We start from the raw sequence: 24,402 nt of genomic DNA on the forward strand, positions 1-24,402 counted from the left end.
GCCTGAAAACTGATCAGTAATTCAAGTTTGCAGAGTCATATTAAATAGTTTTTTTAGACAGTATTTAAGAGTGGAGTATCTCTTGCATTAATCTATTTTTAGACCAAGACCATTATTCTAACCACTATCATTGTCTTTACCTTTTAAAATTATCTGTTTTAGGGCAGATAGATGATCATGAATTGCTATATAATGAATAATATAGTGGATACATTATAACTTAATCTGAAAAGCATTGTATTCAAGCATGGGTTGGCAAACTGTTCCCTGTCTGTTTTCCTACATGAACGATTTTTTAATTTTTTTTATTTTAGTTTGTTTTATTTTATTTTTTTGGTCTTACTACATACAGTACATAGGACTTCTTACACAGGGTTGAGTAAGAGTGGTAAGAAAGAAAAAAAAAAGAGTGGTAAGAAAGGACATTCTTGCCTTGTTCCTAATCTCACGGGGAAGGTGTTCTATTCTTACCATTAAGTATGTTGTTGGTTCTAGGGGTTTTTTAGTAGGTGTTCTTTGTCAAGTTGAGGAGGTCTTCCTCTTCCTAGTTTGTTGAGAATTTTTATTATGAATGGGTATTGGATTTTGTGACATGCTTTTTTGGAGTCAGTTGATAGGATCATGTAATTTTTCTTCTTTAGCCTGTATTACATAGATTGATTTTCTAATGTTTAACCCATCGTGAGAGATACCAGATCAGGAGATCACGGTATCACAGATATTACATAAATACATTAGAAGATGTTCTAAATCATATCGCTCAGGTCTTTCGCAAAGAAAATAGAATTACTTCGCTTGAATAAAAACAACTGTGTTAATTGGGAGTCCTTGATCTTGCCTGTACATATCAGAACAGTCTTCTATTTAGTACCTGCTTCTAAAATTTCAAACTATTGGCGTGCCTGGCTGGCTCAGTGGGTTAAATCTCTGCCTTTGGCTCAGGTCATGATCTCAGGGTCCTGGGATTGAGCCCCGCATCAGGCTCTCCCCACTGAGCAGTGGGGAGCCTGCTTCCCCTTTTCTCTCTTTGCCTGCCTCTCTGCCTACTTGTGATCTCTCTGTCAAAAAAATAAAATCTTTAAAATAAACAGATAACATTTCAAAGTGTTATTTTCTTTTTACATAAATAACACTTTTTCAGATATGCATAGTTCCAGAGGTTATAACATAACTAAAATGTGAAGGAATGCACTGAATAAAACTGTGATAATATAAAACTATAGATGTAGTGACTTTCCATTTTAATTACCTTAAAGGATACCTTAGCTACCTACAATAGATATCTAGGACAACTAACATGTTATTTTATTGTGTATTAGCAGAGAATAGGAAATAACAAATAAGGATTTTATATTTTTCCCCTTCTCTGAGTTACTCTTTTTTCCCCTCCTTAGAATTCCTTGATCTATGAGCTCTTCTCCGTTATGGTTCATTCAGGGAGTGCTGCTGGTGGCCATTACTATGCTTGTATAAAGTCATTCAGCGATGAACAGTGGTACAGCTTCAATGATCAGCATGTCAGCAGGGTAAGGACGGGTTGCTTAAGATTATTCTCAGAGACAGGAATACGGGTGTTTCAGATCAACAGCAGTGTTTATTAAAAATGGGAGACTTAGTTTGTTTTTCCTTTTCCTTTCAGTAAATTTCCTACTTTGTTTTCATTGTTACCTCTTTTGTTTTGTTTTGTTTGAGGCTTGCCAAGTGTTTCAAGAGACAGAATGCCAGTTTCTTTTTGGTTTTTTTTTTTTTTTTTTTATCCCTGAGCCGTCATGCGAGCTACCTCGTGAGGAGCACTAGAACTGACTAGCTGGTAGTAGCCACTGATTCTGATTAAATTTTGTGAATTGGTAATTGTATGGCCCATTTAAGTCTGTGGTTAAAAACAGGCTTACTTGTTGACATAGAGATAATGGTGTTATAGATTTTACAGAAAGGTAAATAACATAACAACTTTTTAGATAACCCAAGAGGACATTAAGAAAACACATGGTGGATCTTCAGGAAGCAGAGGGTATTACTCAAGTGCTTTTGCAAGGTAAATAACTTCCTAATTTGTACTGTTTATAAATTAATTACAGCTTCTCAACATTTTTTACCGTTAAAGAGATTTAACCCAGGGGTCAGCAAACTATAACCCATGGACCAAACCCTGCCCGCCTCCAGTTTTTGGAAATAAAGTTTTATTGGAACACCATTAAACTTAAGTATTACGTGTTTATCTTTTCCCTCAACAACCGTTAAGTAACTGCAACACAGATATGGCCCAGAAGAAATGTGCTGACTCCTGACTTAACTGTAGTAATTGTTCTAGGATACAGGTTTTTTGAAGACTTAACTGTGTTACCAAGAGGAAATGTGGAATCTTCTCAGAATTCCTTCGGGAAGAGCAAAGTAGATTGTCCTTTTGTTTTCTGGAATATTTTAAGTTTGAATCTAAGACCAGTTATGTGGTTTTCTAGTTGTTTGAAACAACAAAAAACTACTTTAAAAAAAAAAAATATATATATATATATATATGGTGCTAGGAAGTGGAACCTTTACAGTCTCCTTTTGGGTGACATTAATTTTTTTTATATTTCTACTAGCTCCACAAATGCATATATGCTGATATATAGACTGAAGGATCCAGCACGAAATGCAAGTATGTTAACATGTAGTTATTTTATTTTAATATGTACTAATTTCTTTTGCAAGTTTTGCAAACCCAGATAACTCCTTTTAAATGATAGGACAGTTAAGTTTTTTTATTATCTCATAAAGACTGTTATGAGATAATACCACGTGGTAAAAACACTTGGAAAAAAGTTGAAATGTTTTTTAATACACTAAGACACAAAATTTGCTCTATATAGAAAAATTGGATATTTATTTGCAGTGAGATTGTATTTAGTGATAACCCCCAGACGTGTGTAATGTTCCTAACTTGCCCTCTAGATGGCCTAGAACAAGTTATTTAACTTTCCTAAATCTTACTTTTCACATCTGTGAAATAGGGATAGTTACAGTATTTTATAGGATTGTAATGAAAAGTTAAATGAGATAACATATTTTTAGCATTTAGCATCATGTCTAATACGTAGTAAAAACCCAAATTTAGCTGTTACTGCTTTTTTTTAATTATAAGTTTTTAGAGTACTTTAGTATGTAAATGCTTTGAGTAGGGACCCCAAGTGAAGTAAACTTCTGACTTACCACTCTAGAAATGTTTCCAAGAACTAGAATTAATTTTGCTTATTTGCTTAAAAAGCAAATAAAGTTTTATGATTCTAGTTTGCATCCTTTATTATATGTCAGTTATATTGAGAACCCCCAAAATAATCCTATATACAAGCATGAGGGTTTGTCTTTTTTTTCCTCTTTTTTACTATTAATTTAAAAAATTGCAGATCCCCTTTTTTCTTAACACTGACTCCAACTGAAGCAGTATTGTAAATAAGTAGGGGTATGTGAATGTATCTTTAGATATATACACAGGTTATATGTTGCTCACATTCTTTTCGTAATTTTTACAATCATTGTCCTTGATTTCAACATATTTCCTTTTTTAGCAACTACCATACTGTAAAATCTATTTTATAGCGTAATGTTTTTGTTAACATTTTTGTAAACCCTCATTAGATTGTGAATTCAGTTGGTACAAGGCTTAAGACTTAATTTGTCTTTTCATTAGTGATAACCCAGAGTTCAGGGTCTATCATATAGTGGCTGCTCAGTAATTTACTATAGAATTAGTGGAGGTGAAAGAAAATTATAACAAAATCATTTCAGAATAGATATTTCAGAGTAGTCATTCTGACTTTACAGATAGAGAAACAATACCCCAAAGATTAACTTGTCTAAGGTGTAAGCAGAGTCAGGTTTGTAGTTTGTATATCTGTGGCACCCAGCATTCGAGATGTTTCCATTAGGACAATAACTCAGTTTTTCTTAATCTACTCCCCTAAACTGTAGTTTTGTGATGAAGCACCAGAGGGCACTCTGTGTATGATATGGAATATTTTTGCAGTTACAGCTCATTTCTAGAAATAGTGGATTTTGACTTTCCATAGGGATGTGATTTTATATATATATTTCTCCTTATTTAATGCCTAGTAATCATCGGTTTACTAAATAGTGTTAGAATCTCATATTGTCACTTTTAATATTTTGAGTTGCATATAAAATTCTGTAAATAGACGGTAGCTAAAGATTGTTTTGAGAACAAAGAAAAGATGAGTATATTAGTAATAATAAATAAATACCATTGTAGTAGTAGCAGTAGCAACAGCATTTATATTACATTTTATTATATCCAGGTAGTTACTCTGTGGGTTAGGTGCTGCTAATAAGCTGAAGAAATTGAGGTCTGGACAAGTAAACTTGCCCTCGGTCACATGGTTTGTGGTGATAAACACAGTTTGAATAGCACAGTTTGATAGCACAGTTTGAAATCAGAAATGATTTTATTTCCAAGTTTCAGAGAGGCTTTTCATTATAGAAATCTTAATCTACATATTAGAGTTTTCATAGAACCAAGAGATGATATGGATTAAGTATATGACTTTTTAAAATAAGAGGCCTAATCATATGCCATTATCAGCTACCTCTTCACCCTTGTCTGGAAGAGCTGATGTTCCAAGTTGAGAGACTGGTGTAATTGAGATATATTTTGATGAGAACTGTTGTAGAAGTATATACTATGGGCACATAATAGAATAAAATGAAGTAAATGAAGATCAATTTCCACTGACTCTGTCTTGCCCTGTTTTTATTACGATAGAATTTCTAGAAGTAGATGAATATCCAGAACATATTAAAAACTTGGTGCAGAGAGAAAGAGAATTAGAAGAACAAGAAAAAAGGCAACGAGAAATTGAGCGCAACACATGCAAGGTTAGATTTCATAATTTTACTTTTAATTAAAAAGTGCTATTGAAGTTTGCTTGACTGCAGTTCTCATAACATACTCATTGGATTGATTCTGTAGACAGTTATGCTATCATGATCATTAAGCAATGTAACCAACTATATTACTGAGGTGAGGTATGGTTTTATTTTGTGCATTAAAAAGCACTAACATAGGGGAGCGTCTGGGTGGCTCAGTTGGTTAAACCTCTGTCTTCGGCTCAGGTGGTGATCTCAGGCCCTGCATCAGGCTCTCTGCTCGGCGGGAGGCCTGCTTCTCCCTCTCGCTCTGCCTGCCTCTCTGTCTACTTTTGATCTCTCTCTCTGTGTCAAATAAATAAATAAAATCTTTTTTATAAAAACAAAAAAGCACTAACATGGGGCAACTGGGTGGCCCCTTGGGTTAAGCCTCTGCCTTTGGCTTAGGTTATAATCTCAGGGTCCTGGGATCAAGCCCTGCATCGGGCTCTCTGCTCAGCAGGGAGCCTGCTTCTTCCTCTCTCTCCCTGCTTGCCTCTCTGCCTACTTGTGATCTCTCTCTCTGTCAAATAAATAAATACAATCTTTAAAAACAAAACAAAACAAAAAACACTAACATACAGTGATAATACTAAGTGCTGGTAATGTTACAATGATATGAACATTGTCACATTCTGCTATAGAATAATAAACTGGTAAAGACCTTATTGCATAGAAACTGAGTAGAATTTATCAAGAGCCTTAAGCAAATTTATGTATTTTTATATAATTCTCTTAAGGAAATACCTAATGAGATAACCATGCATGCTGTAAAAATTTTGACCACAAGGACATTTATCACAATATCTTCCAAATTAGAAAAAAATTTGAAACAACCGTGTATAGCAGTAGAAGAATGATTATTTAAATTGTGATACATGCTTATCAAGAAATGTACAGTTGTTACAATTAATGTTTTTGAATTCTTTTTTGGGGAGAGATCGTCACTGTCATTTACTAAGAAAAATAGACATGGGAGAGAATGATCTCAATTATGTTTTTTAAAAATTATGATATTTGGGCACCTGGGTAGCTTAAGTGTCTGCCTTTGGCTTAGGTCATGATCCCAGAGTTCCAGGATCGAGCCCCACATCAGGTTCCCTGTTCAGCAGGGAGTCTGCTTCTCCCTTTCCCTCTGCCTCTTCCCCTGCTGCTTCTCTCTCTCTCTCTTTCTCGCTTGCTCACTCTCAAATAAATAAAATCTTTTTTAAAAATTTACAATATTTTGGTGCCTGGGTGGCTCAATTGATTGAACAGCTTACTCTTAATTTCAGCTCTCGTGATCTCAGGGTTGTGGGATCAAGCTCTGTGTTGGGCTCTGCACTCAGCTGGGAGTCTGCTGGAGATACTCTCCCTCTGCCCCTTCCCTGCTCGCTCGCTCTTGCACTCTCACATACTCTGTCACTCTGTCACCCTCTCTCTAAAAGAAATAATTCTTTTAAAAATTGCAGTATTTTGACTATTGGGGGAAAAAATGCTGTGTGCAAAAGAATTACGTTTTGATTCATGACCTGCTGAGGTGATGATATTTTACATTTTCTAGATAAAATTATTCTGTTTGCATCCTGTGAAACAAGTAATGATGGAGAATAAATTGGAGGTTCATAAGGATAAGACATTAAAGGAAGCAGTAGAAATGGCTTATAAGGTATGTTTAATTGCACTGTTGGACAGTATCAACATCTCCGATAACAATATTAACATCTTTTTTAAAATTGTTATTAGAATTAGTAGTAATACAAGCACTTGCAGTCATGTTGATAGCCCATTGATGGCATCTGTCTCTCTCAGAGGTGTAGTTTGCACCTCTCCTATGGAACATACTCAGTGGAGTTTGAGAAACTGCTCATTCTGAAAGCCAGTTCAGTTTTGTAGAATAAGAATTAGAATTAGAAACAAAAATATTTGTTCTTTTCATTCATTTAGAAGATATGTATTGAGAACCTTCTACAATTTGCAAATATGATACTGTTTAGATGTTATAAAGTAAATCAGTAGTATATTGAGATTATTTCTTCTAAGATGTTAACCATGAGAAAAGGAGACAGCTTTGCCAGAAGTTAGGGGAGAATATTTTAGTAGAGATGACAACATATATAAAAACTGAGATGAGGATGTGGCTGGCATGATCAGAAAACTGAAAAAAAGGGATATTGTGTTCAGATTGTCTTGAATGAGAATAGCATAAAATCAAATTAGAGACTTTATATGACGTGTATGAGTAGAAGTTTGCAATTCTAAGAATAATGGGAGGTTGTTAGTGGTTTTGAAAGTCGAAGTGAAAGGGAAGCGTTCTTTAATCAGATTGTTCTACATGTCATCTGTTATACTTAACAAATTAAAAATATTTTTGCCCTTTCCATATAAATATTAACCGTGAACTGAAAGTCATTAGAGAAAAAAATCATGTCATTTCATTTATAATTTATATATAGAACCAATGAGAGAACTAAAAATAGTACACAAGATAACAGACATTTCTCAAAGGGTAATCCACATTTGATTGTGTGACTGTTGTAATTAATGCCACTGGTCCTCATTTAAACTGTAAACACTTAAAAGGGTATGGCTCACAATCACATTTCCAGTACTTTTACCTGGTATGCAGGAGAATCAAAATTTGGATGGGTATGTGGATAAGTAAATGAATGACCAAACAGTAAAATGGATGGATGGTTCTGGATTTACCTTATTAAAAGTAAAAATTCTTTAAAGACAGTAGTGGACTCCAAGCATCATCTTTGCAAACAGTAGGGAAACCAAATCAGACTAAAATGAAGAAAACATCTTACCTAAACAGTTTTATGATCAGTGATAACACTAACGGCAGTTTATATTCCAGCAGTTTTTAATGCAGGAAGGATAAAAAGTGTCTTAAAAATAGGAAGTAAGGGGTGCCTGGGTGGCTCAGTGGGTTAAGCCTCTGCCTTTAGCTCAGGTCATGATCTCAGGGTCCTGGGATTGAGCCCCACATCTCGCTCTCTGCCCAGCAGGGAGCCTGCTTCCACCTTGCCCTCTGTCTGCCTCTCTGCCTACTTGTGACTTCTCTGTCAAATAAATAAATATAATCTTTTTTAAAAATAGGAAGTAAAAGTTCATAAGTATAAAGAATCAAACAAAACAGAAGAGAGAAATAAACCAGTCCTATGTACCAGAAGGAGAGTTCTAACTTTGGGGAAAGTTGGAGAGTGAATAGAGGTCAGTGGGGACACACACCACGGTTTACTGTTTTTCTTGAAAGTCATAATTACAAACCTTAAATAAGTATGAAATACTTTGAAGTAATCCTGTGTGTCTCCAGGCAGTTCATTTTTCATTAAAGAGATGTTGTGTCCAGAGTACACCATCTACCAGTGACATGAGTTAGAGGGAAATTTGTGACAGAAATTCCTGTGCCCTGAGCTGTAGGTACTGGGGAGACTCATCTGGAAAGGGAGCTACCTGCACGGGGCAGCTAGAAGGTTATTCAAAAGCAGGTAGGGCTGCTGTGTCCTCTTTAGAATTTGTTTTGTTTTCTCTGTTTATATTTATTTATGTAATTATAAGGAGCTGTGGCCTCTGTGGTGACTCTGCAAGGCATGCTCTCCCCCTGCCCTTAGCAAGAGGTTCAGACCCAAACATGTCAGACACCAATTCTTCTCCATATTGGATACATAAACAGAAGCCACATACTCTCATTGGTCGTTCTCCCTGAGGTTCCACTTAACGATTATAGAGCAACAGCTTATATTACATTGATTTTGAGTCCATCTAAAGTTTAGAATGTTAACTTTCCTTAAAACCAGAAATATCTTTAAAATTTGTTGGTGCATAAGTTGTATGATTTGGGGGATAATGAAATAATGGTTACTTAAAACAGCATTTACGTTGTACCTTTAACTTTGATGTCTTTGAGCTCTGATGCAAATCATAAATATAGGGTTTTATTGTTTGTTTGGATGTATTGGTAGTGCAATTACACATGAGACTAAAATACCATGCATATTTTTTCTCTTTTCTTGGGTGTCATTTTCTTTTAGATGATGGATTTAGAAGAGGTCATACCCATGGATTGCTGTCGCCTTGTTAAATATGATGAGTTTCATGATTATCTTGAACGATCATATGAAGGAGAAGAAGATACACCTATGGGACTTCTTCTAGGAGGAGTCAAGTCAACATACATGTTTGATCTGCTGTTGGAGACGAGAAAGCCTGATCAAGTTTTCCAGTCTTATAAACCTGGAGGTAAAGAATTTTATGGCATTTTGAGTTGTACCGAACTTAAAATTTGCTTGAGAAGGTTTTTTGTTAATAGAAATGAATTTCATTTTAAATTTTTATATATTCTTGAGATGCAGAATAATTTTGATAGGTTAAGCAATAAGCTTGTGATTAAGTTCTAAATTACTTTCAAAGAGCTATGTACACAAAATTTTTTAAAATAGGGGTTTTTTAAGCTTGTAGTTTTCAGTGGGACTTTCCTCTTTAAGTGCTGAATCATCCTCCTTTTTCTCCTCCTGTTCCCTACTCCTTCTACTTACAGAAGAGATCCTGGTCCCCAAAAAGTATATTCCCATAAAGTCTCAGAAATAGTCTATTTTTCAGAGTCTGCTTAAAGAGGTGGTTTCATAAGTATCACTGCCAACACTCTTTATTTTTCTTCATCCTTTCCGTTTCTACCAGTCCCAGGGACTTCTGCTTTTTCTCAATATCTTGGGAGTTACTTTGTTTGTTTGAGACTGATCTGGAAAGCAGAATACCATGCCCCTACCTATACCCACAGTAGGACTTAAAGAGAGTTACATGTCTAAAGTCTTCCAATAATCACTAAATGTAAACTGTAATAAATGAGGAACAAAGTGTTTAAATAATCTTGGAGAATTCTTACTGTTGTTGTGACCCTAAATCCTTTGCATCGATTATAATTGGAATTCAGACTTATGTTTTCTACTTTTATTCCTAAAAATTGAACTTACAAAACCTTTTTCTACTCTTCCAAATACCTTTCCTCTGTGGATTCTGTATACCCCTCTTTTTAAAAAAATTTTTTTCAAAGCATCTCTTTTCAAAGTACATTAAGTATGGCATTCTTTTAAGGGCTCCATCAGTCAGACTCTGCTCTGTTTGTAAGGAGTTCCTTTGGAGCATTTCCTTGCAGATTATTTTTGGGCTAGATAGCAGAAATTATGAGTAAAGTGTAACACAAATCAGGAATGAAACCACTTTTTAACAAGAAAACTCTAAGTCTGTGTATGGATTGTTAAACTTACAGATAAAGTACTCTGTGCTCATTAGTAATGAAGATTTTAGCAGAATATTTTGTCAGACTTAGATTAGGAACTTAGGGAAAAAACCGAGGATTTATGTATACTTCATAAAAGAAATTAAAACAGTTAAGGCAGAGAATAACCATAGTGTTCGAAGATCATTTGCTTTTCTAGTGACTAAAAGTTTAGTTATATATAATCTGAAAACAGAAGAGGAAGACATAGGGTTATATTGTAATATGAAGAATTTAAGTGAAAAAAACAAACCATGTAAACCAAAGCAGTAGAATTTTCTGTAGAATGTAGAGAATATTTTGAAGAGAGGAAGTCTAATTATGAACAAGGTCTTGAGTGGTATAATGAAGGTTGTTCAAAAGCAAGTAGGGCTGCTCTGTCCCCTTTAGAATTTGTTTTGCTTTCTCTGTTTATTTAGTGTTGTGGTTTGGGTTTGTACTTTGGAACTTTGGATATTTTTAATACGCTTGATAAGTTTGACTGTATTATGTTTTACAAGGAAACAAAGCATGTATTTTTTAAAAATCATATTTTGATTGTTGTCACTGTTTTAAAGAGATGTCGAGAGAACATTTTCATAAGCTTCATTTCCATTTCTTAGCAGATGTTTGTAATGTGACAAATTGTGAAAGAGAAATTTTAACTTGTATTATATACATGTATAACATTGTATGTTTACCATCTTGATAATTAGAAAAATGTCATCTATTGGAAACACATGAAAAGTGCAGTGCTCATGTGAAAGGTATTTTTGAAAATAACCTGCGGTTATGTTTTTATGTTTTTCAAATGGGACAGAAGTGATGGTGAAAGTTCATGTTGTTGATCTTAAGGCAGAATCTGTAGCTGCTCCTGTCACCGTTCGTGCTTACTTAAATCAGACAGTCGCAGAGTTCAAACAACTTATTTCAAAGGTAAGTTTTTAAATTGGCAGTGAGTATTTTTGAGTGCCTGCTCTGTACAAAGCATCATGTGATGGTTTGAGTAAGGTATAGGAACTGATTTTTACTGGCAGGAGGCAAATATATTTAGAAGAGAAGGACACTTTGAGCAGAAGATGTCAATTGACCACAGTATGGAGGTGAGGATGTGTGAGGCAAGTGCACATAGCAAAGGCACATGTGTTTGGCTGGCTCTCTGTCAAGTACCTGCCTAGAAAGAAAAGGTGGTTTATTTTGTGGAGGGTCTTTAAGTACTAAACACAAAAGGATGGGCTGTATTTGATGTAGGCAATAGGATGTAGGATATTTGTTTGTTTTCCTAAGCACAGCAGTAGTATGATGAGAGCTCTGCTGTAGAGTGGTTAAGTCTGGTGGCACTAGACTGGTATTCCACATGGATGGAGGGGGAGACAGGAATGTAGATGAGGAAGCTGTTGAAATAATTCAGGTGAAAGCATAGGACCAGAAATGAGAGAAGGTTTAGATTGTTAGGATGATTCTATAAATAGAATCTGCCAGACTTATGATTGGTTGGAGTAAGGCAGGAAGGAGCACAGATGACGTGGGGAATTGCACGCTTGAGTAACTGCAAAGGCATAGTGATCTAGTGATAGAAATAGAAGAGTAGGGTCGGGGAGCAGATTTGACAGGGAAAATGATGAGTTAAATATTGACCACATTCAGTGAGTTAGTGATAAAGAACATAGACTCATTCAGAATTTTGGGGCTGGAAAAGTATGATGAAAACATTCAAATTTCCTTGGACAAAAAGCTAGTCCACTTCAAATAAAATGGTTATACTGTACTCTATAAAACACTGAGCACACAAATATTGGTAAAATTGTTTAGGGTTCTAAAGCCTTAGGGTCAGATGCCTTGGTGTAGTGGAAATTGTTCAGTAATAGCAACAAGAAGTTGATCCATTTTCCAGTCATTCATCTTATGGCAATATTGTCTTTTATCTCATCTGAGGTTTTTTAATGCCTACTTTAACAGGGTTATTGTGAATGTTAATGGAACAAATAAATACTTTGTTTGTGGGGAAAAAAATGTTTAGTATTATATAAAAGTTGGGTTTAATTATTACTGGTATTAATTATTACTGTGTTAAAAAAGAACAACTTCTAACACTTCTGCCTGAGTAATAACTGGGGAGATAAACCGTGTTTTGGAGTTACATTTTACGATTAAATTGTTCATAAAATGGCTACATTAGTGTACTTTCTCTGTATTATAGTTTAATCTAGAGTATGAGCCCTGAGGTAGAATATAAAAGAAACACGTGATGTTCCTTTCCCTGAAAAAAAGCTAGTAATTTTGTTGGGGAAAAATATGTCTCTAGAAAATAAAGGCAGTTACAAAATATTCTGCCAAGAAATGCAGTGGGTGAAGCATAAGTAGACTACCTAAGAATTATCATTAGTTGTATTGAAAACAAATCTTTTTTTGAATTTTATTATTTTTTAAATTAATATAATGTATTATTTGTTTCAGAGGTACAAGTCTTTGATTCATCAGTCTTACACAATTCTCAGCACAAATCATATTTTTAAAACATAAATTTTTTTGTCTGCTCATTTCTTATGAAATTCCTATAATGACACCTCAAATTAAGGATATGTAATTTTAGAATAGCTTTAAATTTTATTAATAATATCACTTTATACAGAAGAAAATGATTTAGAAAAGTATTAACAACTATTCACACAACACAAAATAACTCATCAAAATTTCAGAAGTTAAACAGGTATTGGCTTGACTTCTACTCGAGAGTTAGCCATTCTGTTTCATTGGAACCAGATCACCTCATTTACTTTGCAAGTATGAGAGGAATAGAATTTTTAGTGAAAAATCATTACCATAAAAATAGTTTGAGAGCATACCTTTGTAAGTGATACTTTGTTCACCTAGTTTACAACCTAATTAATGGATAAGACTAAAATTTTTCCACAGATTCTTAAAAATTTTGTAAACCTCTACAAAAATTATTTTCTCTGAATTTTCTTTCTGCTGTTTCTAAGAACTCAGCAGTGTCTCATTGTCCACATTTCCAAGTCAAGCAGAATTATCCTTGCAAGTCCTTTTTTATCAGATCACTTCCGTTACAGGCCATCTACTTACCCGCTGAAACAATGCGGATAGTCCTGGAACGCTGCTACAATGATCTGCGTCTTCTCACTGTGCCCAGTAAGACCCTGAAAGCTGAAGGCTTTTTTAGAAGTAACAAGGTACATCTTTTAGTTTTTCATTATTTTCATGCTGGTAATAATAAAGTTTTATATTTTAAGGCTGGCCTCTAGAGCTATCCACCATTTGTCTTTAATTTCCCTGTGAATTCTCCCATCTCAGTAATTATCTTCCTTTGTAATCGCTCGTATCAGGCTTCTTTCTGTCCTTCTCAATCAGTCCTGCTGGTTCTCCTTTATGTCTTGTTCATGAGCGACCCCAGCCTGTAGTGTTCTTTCCCTTCTCCCTACATTTGTTTTTCTTTTTTTTTTTTTAAGATTTTATTTATTTAGTTGACAGAGAGAGATCACAAGTAGGCAGAGAGTCAGAGAGGGAGGAGGAAGCAGGCTCCCTGCTGAGCAGAGAGCCCGATGTGGGGCTCGATCCCAGGACCCCGGGATCATGACCTGAGCTGAAGGCAGGGGCTTTAACCCACTGAGCCACCCAGGCACCCGCTACATTTGTTTTTTAAGCCCCAGATTAGTCCTGCCTCTTTGGTGGAGCCTTAGTGACTGTTTCTATCCACACCAGTCATGTCCTCTAAATTCTTGAATTATGAGTTCTAGGAATTACATTATGTTCATTCTTGAGGTTCTCCCATAAAGCAGTACTTAATAGTGAAAATCAAAAACATGCCTATTCTAGAGAAGACTGTTATTTTGGGTTCACCCACCATTATTCCCTTTCTCTTCTTATTTATCTCTGATAGAAAAGAGAAAGTTCACATTGATTTGTTTGTTTCACCTCTCGATACCATTCTGTGTTCTGTCATTTATCATTTTTCCTGTGTGTTTATTCCTAATGCCATCAGTTTACTCTAGGTAAATTGTATCCAAAATTTTCTGTTTGCCTTGTTTTGTTTATAGCCTTTTCCAGTCTCATTCATCTTAATGCAGTCTTGAGTCTTTTATCTCATTGAACCTTTTTTAGTGTTGTCATATTAATCCCAATGTGTAACTTTTATTCACCTCTGTTTTCTTTGGATACTTTTGCATGGTGCTTGTTGTGTGTCATTAAAATCTCTAATCCATCCTAATGCCACTCTGTAGTAAAAGGTGGAAGGGATCACACTTTATTTTTTTTCTTTAAATGGTCAGCTAATAGTCCTGATTTGTAACTTTTTTATTGAACAGTTATCAACTCTCATTTGATTTATATAACCACCAGGTTATTTGAAAAACATCCCCAGATGAAATGTTATTTCATCTATAAATAATCTGAATATATATCTTTCAAAGGTGAGAACTTTTTAAAAACATAACCATAATTATTACATCTAGAAAATTAACAGAAATGCCTTAATATCTACAGATATCTAGTCAATATTCAAATTTCCCTGATTATATTATAAAATTTTTTTCTGATAAGATTTGTTTCAGATAGGATCCAAATAAAGTTCATGATACACCTCTTAAGTTTATTTTAATCTAAAGCTTTCTTTCCCCTGTGTTTGTTTCCTTGCCAAAAATATTTGCCCTAGTATCAAGTCATTTGTCCATTAGATTTTTTTTTTTCTATAATCTGGATTTTGGTATTGCATTCTCAACATGTCTTTATACATGTTCCTCTATCTGTATTCCTGCTGAACTTGTTTTCCTAATGGGCAGGATACGGAGTACAAAAACATTCTGAAAATGGGCAACCCAGTAAACAAGATACCTGTGTATGTGTCTGTGCATGTGTGTGTCCCATCTGTCTTAGCAGTTTTGTGGCTAGTTGCAGAGACATATGAACATAATGTTAATTTTATTTAGTCTCTGAAAACAGTGCACATTCCCTTTAGAAATGTTATCCCAAATTTTACAATTTATTATGTACGGTCTTTTATTGAGGTGATATTATGAACAAGAATGAATGTCACTAAAATTAATGATATAATGTAACTCTTTGGCTTACTATTTAGGTGTTTGTTGAAAGTTCTGAGACTTTGGATTACCAGATGGCCTTTACAGACTCTCATTTGTGGAAACTCCTGGATCGTCATGCGAATACGATCAGATTATTTGTTTTGTTACCTGAACAGTCCCCAGGATCTTATTCCAAAAGGACAGCATGCCAGAAAGCTGGGGGCGATTCTGGTAATGTGGAAGATGACTGTGAAAGAGTTAAAGGACCTGTGGGGAGCCTAAAGTCTGTGGAAGCTATTCTAGAAGAAAGCACTGAAAAACTCAAAAGCTTGTCGCTACAGCAGCAGCAAGATGGAGATAATGGGGACAGCAGCAAAAGTACTGAGACAAGTGACTTTGAAAACATAGAATCACCTCTCAATGAGAGGGACTCTTCAGCATCAGTGGACAATAGAGAACTTGAACAGCACATTCAGACTTCTGATCCTGAAAATTTTCAGTCTGAAGAACGGTCAGACTCAGATGTGAATAATGACAGGAGTACAAGTTCAGTGGACAGTGACATTCTTAGCTCCAGTCATAGCAGTGACACTTTGTGCAATGCAGATAATGCTCAGATTCCTTTGGCTAATGGACTTGACTCTCATAGCATCACGAGTAGTAGAAGAACTAAAGCAAATGAAGGGAAAAAAGAGACATGGGACACAGCAGAAGAAGACTCTGGAACTGATAGTGAATACGATGAGAGTGGCAAGAGCAGGGGAGAAATACAGTACATGTATTTCAAAGCAGAACCCTATGCTGCAGACGAAGGTTCTGGGGAAGGACATAAATGTATGTACTTAGAAAGAAAAAGGCTTCTTGAAACAGCACCAATTGTTTTCTCAGTTTATTTAAATTTTTGTTAAAAGAATCAGCTAAGAGGTACTTTGTTCTAAGACCACCCGTAACTTCCTGGATTATAAAAATGTCCTCAGTTGCCTTTGCTTTCATTTTAGATGCAGTTATAGTAGCAAGTGTTCTTGGACTTCTGCAACACATCAGGCCTGTGACAGCAGTGATGTCACAGCTTTGGGGATGATAAAGTGAAAAAGAGAAAAGTATTAAGAATTTTTTAAAGGAAAGAATTATAGAAGTACTAAGTAAAAAGTTAAAGAATAGCTTAAAAAGTAAATAATAATACCAAAAAGAAAAAGAAAGGGCCAGACACTAGAAAATTTGATTCACAGCGCAGGAAAATTTTTTATTTGTGCATTCTCTCTCTTTTCTTTATCCTGCAATGCAGATAACTCCCTTCCAACACCCCCTAAATAGTCCGTAATTAACTGGGAAAGTCAGGAAAGGGAAAGGGGCTTTTTTTTTTTTAAGTTGATACTTTGGGGAAAAAAAAAAGTTGATACTATGAAGTAAGCTCTAGGCAGAGTATATACTAGAAATTCTCAATTGTATAATCACAAAAAGATTAAAGAGATCTGTCACTTTGGGCTTTGAGAGAGGCAACAACAACAAAAACACCAGCATTGAAATAAAACAACTTTTATAAAACATCAGACTACAAACAACCAGAGAATTAGCAGGACAACCAGGTTCAATATACAGAATTTTTCTTTAGGTTTATTATAAGGGATAGCTCAAAAAAGCTAAATACTTTACATTAGTCTTTAACAATGCAGACATTAATATTACCCCTTATATTTTTATATTTTAGTTTTCAAAATACTTGTTTGTTCTCACTTGAAGCTTGTCTGAGATTAATAAAGCAAATATTGATATTCTCATTTGACTGATAAGAAAACTGAAGCTCATAGAGAATGAATGACTTGCCCCAAAGTACATGTATAGCTAGTTAGTAGCAGAACCATTACTAGAATTTAAGTCTGAATTGAATACCTTTGCTCCTTTACCTCTGTGACAGTGGGAGCAGAGTCCCCCTCTTTATCCATCTGTTGATCCACCCACCCAATTAATATTCCTGGATCCGTTTAAGATGCCAATCCCTGTGTAGATTTTAGAAGTAAGGATGACAAAGATAAAGCCTTATGTCTCATCTGATGGGAGAAGACACAAACAACCAGTATGAAAGTTAAGTGCTATGATGCTGATTAGTCTCAAAATTTAGTCTTTTAAAAAAGTGGTAGAAATTATGGAATTAGTTGTAAAAATGCATAAATTGTGTTTTTAACTAGTTCCAAGTAATAACAAAGCCATGTGACATCCATATAGATATCTTGCAGAAACTCAAGTGGGAAAATATGGATTGGATTGGTGAGCCACATTGGAGACAGAAACTCTGTACCTAATGCTTTAACGTCCTGTGGAGTTTTTACTTCATAAGGCTCACTAACTTACTTTATTTCATTTAGTTCTCTACAACTGTGTGAAATCAATAATGTTAGACACTTTCACTGATGAAGAAGCTGGCTCAGACTGGCTAAAATAATTTGCCAGAGGTCACACAGCTAGTGGGTCTCATTGCTGGTATCAAACTCATGTATTCTGACTGTAAGCCTGGTATGCATTCCTCTACCTCATAGCTATTACCACTGCCCCTTACTTTCCTCATATCGTGGTAAAGGAAGAATAGCTAGTGGCTACTGACTTGGTTTCTTACCACCCTCAACCCTTCTAGGGTACTGGAAAAATGTGAAGTAGCTCCTCTTTAGGAAAAGGTTAGAAATTTCTTTTAAGTGGTTTGTTTTATAACGATGTGCTGGATATTTGACTGCATGAGAGTCTCAACCTTAAGAATTTAATGGTAATACTTAGAATGACAGTCTGAGGAGTCTCATTCCACCTTTTTGGAAATTTGCAGTGGACTAATTTGCTAGCATTTATTGAAATAGTAAACACAATCAAGAGAACCCATTTCCTACAGTTTATTTCACCTTTCAGAAGCCATGCAGAAGGCTTGTTTGTCTTTGAAAAGAAAAGGTGAAAACCATGGAAACTGGCATAGAAGGAGAAGAGTGGGGATGTTAGCCAGCAGCCAGGTGTTTCAGGAGTCTGTACTAAGTAAGGCTGGTTCATCACAGTTCCTCAGTGATGTGAACGTGGGTGTCTGGGTAACGTGGATAATGAATATAATACGGATTCTGCAGAGGGATGAAATGGCAAGGCATCCTAGACAAAGGAAGAACTTGATACCTGAAGAATAACATTCTGTGTGCAGTATAGGCAATTGATTTAGGCAATAACTGAAACACACTTAATCTATTGTAATCCAGGAATTGTTTCAGGGAGTAATTATAGACCTTTCTCGGAAAATCCTGTTCCACCATGACCTAGTTGCAGTCTGCAGGCATTCAGGTATAGACAGGGAGTTCAAAGTCATAAAAGTGGCACTGCATTTGCACTGAAAAGTTCTTTGTACAATTTTGGTTACCGCCTCATTCAAGAAATACATTTTAAAAAAGAAATACATAAAAAGAAAAAACTTAAAGCTATTTTGAGGTTGCACTATGAAGAGACTGAACTCTTCTGTTTGAAGAGGTAAATGGGAAAAATGGTATGATGGTAATCTCTAAATTATAATTATAGCCAATCAGTGAAGCCATCAATTTTGGCCAGGGCTATGTTAAGCATTTTACATATACTGACCCCAAAACACATGAGGTTATAAAGACTCTTGTCTCCATTTTATAGAGATAACTGAAGTATAAAGAAGTTAAATCAGAGTCACAAATCTGATGTAGGAGGAGGCAGGAATTCATTCAGGCCAGGCTGTCTCACTGAGGAACCACTTGGTCCTAATCACCATATTGGACTGTATCAGTAACCAGCGAACACTTGTGTCTTCCCGTGATACATTACTACAAATTATCACAGAAACCGAAATGGCAGTAGTAGCTGCTTATTTGAGCATTTGTCATAACAGCAGTGAGACTGGTGTAATGATCCCATGAGAAAACTGAGGCTCAGAGACATTGGATGACTTACTGATAGCCATTTATTAGGCAACAGTAGCAAAGCTGAAATCTACTCATTGGTTTCTGATTTCTAGTCAACTAATTTTTTCATTATATGCTTCTTAAGAAATGTTGCACCTGCTGGGTAGTATAAATAGAGGCTTATTTACCAAAAGCTGGATTATTAACATTCAGGGGCACTCCTTAAAGTTTAGAAATGGACGTTTTAAAAAAATTAAATGCTGCCTGAAAAAGTGTATATTACAAAAAAGTTCATCGCCGTGTTTCTACTATAATTCATACTTGCCACCTTTTCTATAGTGGAGCTGAATCTTATAACCAGGAAAACAGTAAATGAACATTAATTTATTCGATAAAGTCCGCTCAAAGTGCATCAACCCAAAAGTTGAGATGACCTAAGAACATAAGCCAGGCTTGTTTTAGGGTCTCATCCTTGACTAGTGATGTAAGTTTCATAAAAACCAAAGCCTACCCTAGAGAGAGGCTTAAGAGTTTATGGCTCTAGAGGACCCAGGGCCCCACGGCAGCATGTAGCTTGTGTATTCTGTACTGCCTATTGTAAGAGACAGAGAAAAATGAGTGAAGTTGTTGCTCTTTTAATATGAAGACCAGAGTAAATAGAAATATTCCAGAAGTATGCTAATGAATGGCTTATAAAGGACAAAAGAGTAATAAGCATTAGGAAAAAAATAAAGCTCACCAAAAATAATCTTACTACATTGCCAAGAGAGCTTTTATGGAAATTTGGAAGAGGTGGGAGTTTCTGATCCATTTAGATACTCTTCCTATTACAGTCCAACCACATGATAAACAGACATCTACGTATGCTAGTCTTGACATTTTTATTCTAGTAGAAATCCCAAAACTAGATTTACTAACAATTTCTGAAGCAATTACTAGATAACTGGCACTGTGCTAAGAGCATGATAAACCTGTGACCTCTTTGAATTCCCACTGCATTCCCATGAGGTAGGTGCTGTTCTCTCCATTGTTTAAATGAAGAAGTGGATGTATGGAGCCTGGGGGCTTGCTCCCAGACGTCACAGAGCTAATTAGGAAGGAGAAGAAAAGCAGGTGTGGACCCCAGCCAGAGCCACATTATTACTGTGTAGAACTAGAGATGTTATGTAATTGAAAAATTCCTGGAAGCTTGGTTTGGAATTCAGCAGCTTAAATAAACAAACAAGAACTGAAATATCTCTGAACATTCAAAGCTGTTGGATTCTACCTATCATATGCTCAGTGTCCATGTTTTTTGTCCATTCAATGTTGTGTATGAGCTAAAAGTCAGATAACTAAAAGGGGGTACTTTTTTCCTGCTTATAGTAAAATAAAAAGCAAATGATTTGTTTTATTTATATTCTAAGAGGTTTCTTTTACATTTTTGTTTCTGTTTTGTTTTGGTTTTTTTGTACTTAGGGTTGATGGTGCATGTTGATAAAAGAATTACTCTGGCCGCTTTCAAACAACATTTAGAGCCCTTTGTTGGAGTTTTGTCCTCTCACTTCAAGGTCTTTCGAGTGTATGCCAGCAATCAAGAGTTTGAGAGCGTCCGACTGAATGAGACACTTTCATCATTTTCAGATGACAATAAGGTTGATTAAAATAATTTTGAATAATTAGAGTCTGTTTTAAATGATAGATTTTAGAACATCTTGCCCTATTTTCAAGTAAGGTGAAATAGATAACCCTAAAGGGTCATTTTATTTTTATGTTTAGTGGTTATTTGTTTTTGTTGTTGTTGTTTTTCTTCATTCATCTAACAAACATTTGTTAAATGTTAACTGTGTGTCAGTTACTGTTCTAGGTGCTGGGAATCAGAGGTAAAAGATATACCTGTTCTCAAAGAGTCAATAATCTAGAGAATTTTTGAAGACCAAACTAAACAATGTGGGGAGAATGGGTTGCTTATTCTGCTGAGATAATACATCTAAAAAATGTTCTACTTTATAGATTACAATTAGACTGGGGAGAGCACTTAAAAAAGGAGAATACAGAGTTAAAGTCTACCAGCTTCTGGTCAATGAACAAGAGGTAAGTAATACCCTTCAGGACAATGTAAGATCACTTTTGGTATTTAACAAAAACATACAGTGCAGAGATTTTATGACAAGTCATTTCTTTTTATCTCTTTAAAGCAGAGGCCAGTGCACTATTTCCAGAAAATATTTCAGTTGTGCAGGCCATACTGCCTCTGTTGCAGCTACTCGTTCCTGCCACTGTAGTACAAAAGCAGATACAGACAATACATAAACCAGTGGGACTAGCTATGTCCCAGTAAAATTTAATTTATAAACATAGGCAGCAGATGAAGCGGCTCTCAGGCGATTTTTGTTTTTTTGTTTTTGTTTTTGTTTTTTGTTTTTTTTTGCCATCCCTCTGCTTTAAAGTTATTAAAAATGCTGGAGTGAAGCAAAAATTTCCTGCTTTTAAAAGGGGATTTGTTTGTGCTTGTTTTTTACAAATAATCATGTAGTGCAGGAGCACAAAGTACAGGACAGCAGTTGATCTGTGGAGCCCTCGTACAGGACTTTGGTTCAGAGAGTTGTTTTAGTATTTAGCAAGCTTTGACCTAGCAGCATTTACCATATGCTCGCAGATATTAACTTCTTTAATTCTCACCAATTAGTTGTGATATGAGCAGTATTTATTATTCCCATTTTATAGATAAAGAAACTTAGGTACAAAGAAATTATGCCATTTACCCAAGGTCATACAACAGATGCCAAGCTATGGCAAATACCCTGAAGAAAGAGGCAAAAATCCCTGGTTTTCAGGATGTTTATAACATCTGACCAGGTACCTAGATAAGGGTGAAAACCAAACAACAAACTATCACTAATAGTGGCCCTACCTCCCCATCCACAGGGGATGCGTCCCAAGGGCCGTCCCTCTGTGGATGCCTGAAACCACGGATAGTACTACATCCTACATACACTATGCTTTTACCTAGACATGCACACGTTGATAAAGTTTAATTTACAAATTAGGCACAGTAAGAGATTAACAATTACCAATAATTAAATAGTACAGTTTTAACAGTATGCTGTTATAAAAGGTATGGGAATGTGGTCTCTCAAAATATCTTATTGTGCTATGTTTTCCCTTCTTGTGGTGATACAAAATGATAACATACCTCTGTGGTGAGGTGCAGTGATGGTGCATGACATAGGCATTGTGACTATTATAGTGTAGCATTAGGCTGTTAGGGACCTTCTGACAAACTGTCAGGAGAAGGATCATTTGCTTCCAGACCCCATTTGGCTACAAGTAACTGGAAAGGCAGAACAGGAAACCATGGATAAAGAGGGACTACTGGAAGGGGATAAACTTTTCCTAAAATGCCTTCATTTGTTCAACAGATATTTTATTGAGCATCTATCGTATCTCTTCTGTGTGAATGTTTATTCCAATTTGGAGTTTGCAGAGACAGTGTCCCTTCTGAGACAATGAATAAATATATTTGGGGAATTACTACGCATTTCCCTCATTTTAGTCCATAAGATTGATTCTTTCTACTTTCAAAATTGTGATCATTTTGTTATAAGAAGAGAAATAGGACTATCATTTAATCTTGATAATGACTCTGTTAGGGAGACACTGTCCCCAGTGTACAGATGAAAAAATGGAGGCACAGAAATGTTAAGTAAATTTGCTCAAGATAGCAGAGTTAGTAAGTATAGTAAGTACTGATGGCAAGATTTGAACCTAGGAAGATAGATTGCTAAACTCGGGCCTGTAATTGTCACACAATAAAGTGCAAATAAAACGTCTCGTATATTCCTATTCTAATGTGTAATTCAGTTCTCTGATGATGTTTATATTCCTAGCCATGCAAGTTTCTGCTAGATGCTGTGTTTGCTAAAGGAATGACTGTACGGCAATCAAAAGAGGAATTAATTCCTCAACTCAGGGAGCAGTGTGGTTTAGAGCTCAGTATTGACAGGTAAAGTAAAATTACATTGTCATCAACAATTGGAAGGAAGACTATGTGGTCAGTTGATATGGATTGGTATAATTTTCTAAAACTAGAATTGAAAATTCCTATACTATCCAGAATTTTAATAGTACAAATTAATTTTTAATAGAACTAAACAAAACTATTAGAATTTCTTTGAACTTCCTCTGTAGACCCTAAATTTGAAGTTTGAGGAACATATCATTATATTTTCCCCAGATTTTAATGAAGAACTACTTGACTTTTATATTTAAACATAGTTCATTTTTCCTTGATATCAGATTCAGGTCATTTTTTTAAGAATCTCAAAATATAATAGTTTAAAATGTCTTATCACATTTGTAGATTTCGTCTAAGGAAAAAAACATGGAAGAATCCTGGCACTGTCTTTTTGGATTACCATATTTATGAAGAAGATATTAACATCTCCAGCAACTGGGAGGTTTTCCTTGAAGTTCTTGATGGTATTATCCATGTTTTTCTGGGGAAATATCAGTTAGAAATGCTCTGGAACTAATAGAAGCCTATATTTTTTTTTTTTATCACATACCATGTTTCCTTCTGTTTCTAGTCTGGGTTCCACTTACCTTTTAAATATTTATTTTCTGTAATTTTGAGAATATTCATTTCTCCTTACAGGGAACTTAAAGTTTCAAAGTTGCATTTTTAGTACTCTTTACAGAAAATCCTTCTAACATTTCTTACTTGGGTTTCTTATTTAGTCTCTTCATTATTGCCTATTTTGTTGAGGGTTTGTATTGATAATTGGTCAGAGATTTTGAGAACAATAACTGTATTAGTTTCCTAAGCTGCCATAACAAAGTACCAGAGACAGGATGGTTTAAACAATAGAAATTTATTGTTTCAGAGTTCTGGAGGCTGGAGGGCTGAGATCAAGGTGTCAGCAGGGTTGTTTCCTTCTGAGAGCTGTGAGGGAAAGTTTGTTCCGTGTCCCTCTCCTAGCTTCTCGTGGTTGGTTGGCAGTCTTTGGTATTTGTTGGCTTGTAAATGCATCTCCTGATCTGTGCTTTCATCTGCACATGATGTCCTCCCCGTGAGCTTATGTGTCTGTTTCCAAACTTCCCCATATTATAAGGACACTGGTCATGCTGGATTAGGGCCCACCCTAATGACCTTATTTTAACTTGATTACCACTATAACAACCCTATCTCCAAAGTTGGTCTGAAGTACTAGGGTATAGGACTTCAAATCTCTCTTTGAAGAGACACAATATTGACCTATAACAGTAACATAGAAGAGGTCTTGTGTTTTTCACACATCCTGGTTTAAATGCTCAGCATTGGAACATTTAAAGTACTGTTTCTCGGGAGGAGGTA

General features: G+C 35.4%; 1 protein-coding gene across 8 annotated transcripts in view; it reads left to right on the plus strand.

Moving 5' to 3' along the window:
* Nucleotides 1-24,402, plus strand: part of USP47 (ubiquitin specific peptidase 47) — a 111,917-nt gene that overhangs the window by 81,515 nt on the left and 6,000 nt on the right. For 5 of the 8 annotated variants that reach the window (XM_082683023.1, XM_082683020.1, XM_082683025.1 and 2 more), the window contains 13 exons: nt 1,395-1,526; nt 1,959-2,035; nt 2,586-2,641; nt 4,760-4,872; nt 6,446-6,550; nt 8,922-9,129; nt 10,965-11,080; nt 13,216-13,335; nt 15,237-16,014; nt 20,526-20,701; nt 21,060-21,140; nt 22,937-23,052; nt 23,410-23,528. In XM_082683023.1, the coding sequence (XP_082539149.1) occupies nt 1,395-1,526; nt 1,959-2,035; nt 2,586-2,641; nt 4,760-4,872; nt 6,446-6,550; nt 8,922-9,129; nt 10,965-11,080; nt 13,216-13,335; nt 15,237-16,014; nt 20,526-20,701; nt 21,060-21,140; nt 22,937-23,052; nt 23,410-23,528 (2,197 nt within the window). The remainder of the gene's footprint in view (nt 1-1,394; nt 1,527-1,958; nt 2,036-2,585; nt 2,642-4,759; nt 4,873-6,445; nt 6,551-8,921; nt 9,130-10,964; nt 11,081-13,215; nt 13,336-15,236; nt 16,015-20,525; nt 20,702-21,059; nt 21,141-22,936; nt 23,053-23,409; nt 23,529-24,402) is intronic. The other 3 variants (XM_082683024.1, XM_082683021.1, XM_082683026.1) reach the window with 1 other exon arrangement.

Source organism: Mustela nivalis, assembly GCF_964662115.1.
Source record: "Mustela nivalis genome assembly, chromosome: 9".
NCBI lineage: Eukaryota > Metazoa > Chordata > Mammalia > Carnivora > Mustelidae > Mustela > Mustela nivalis.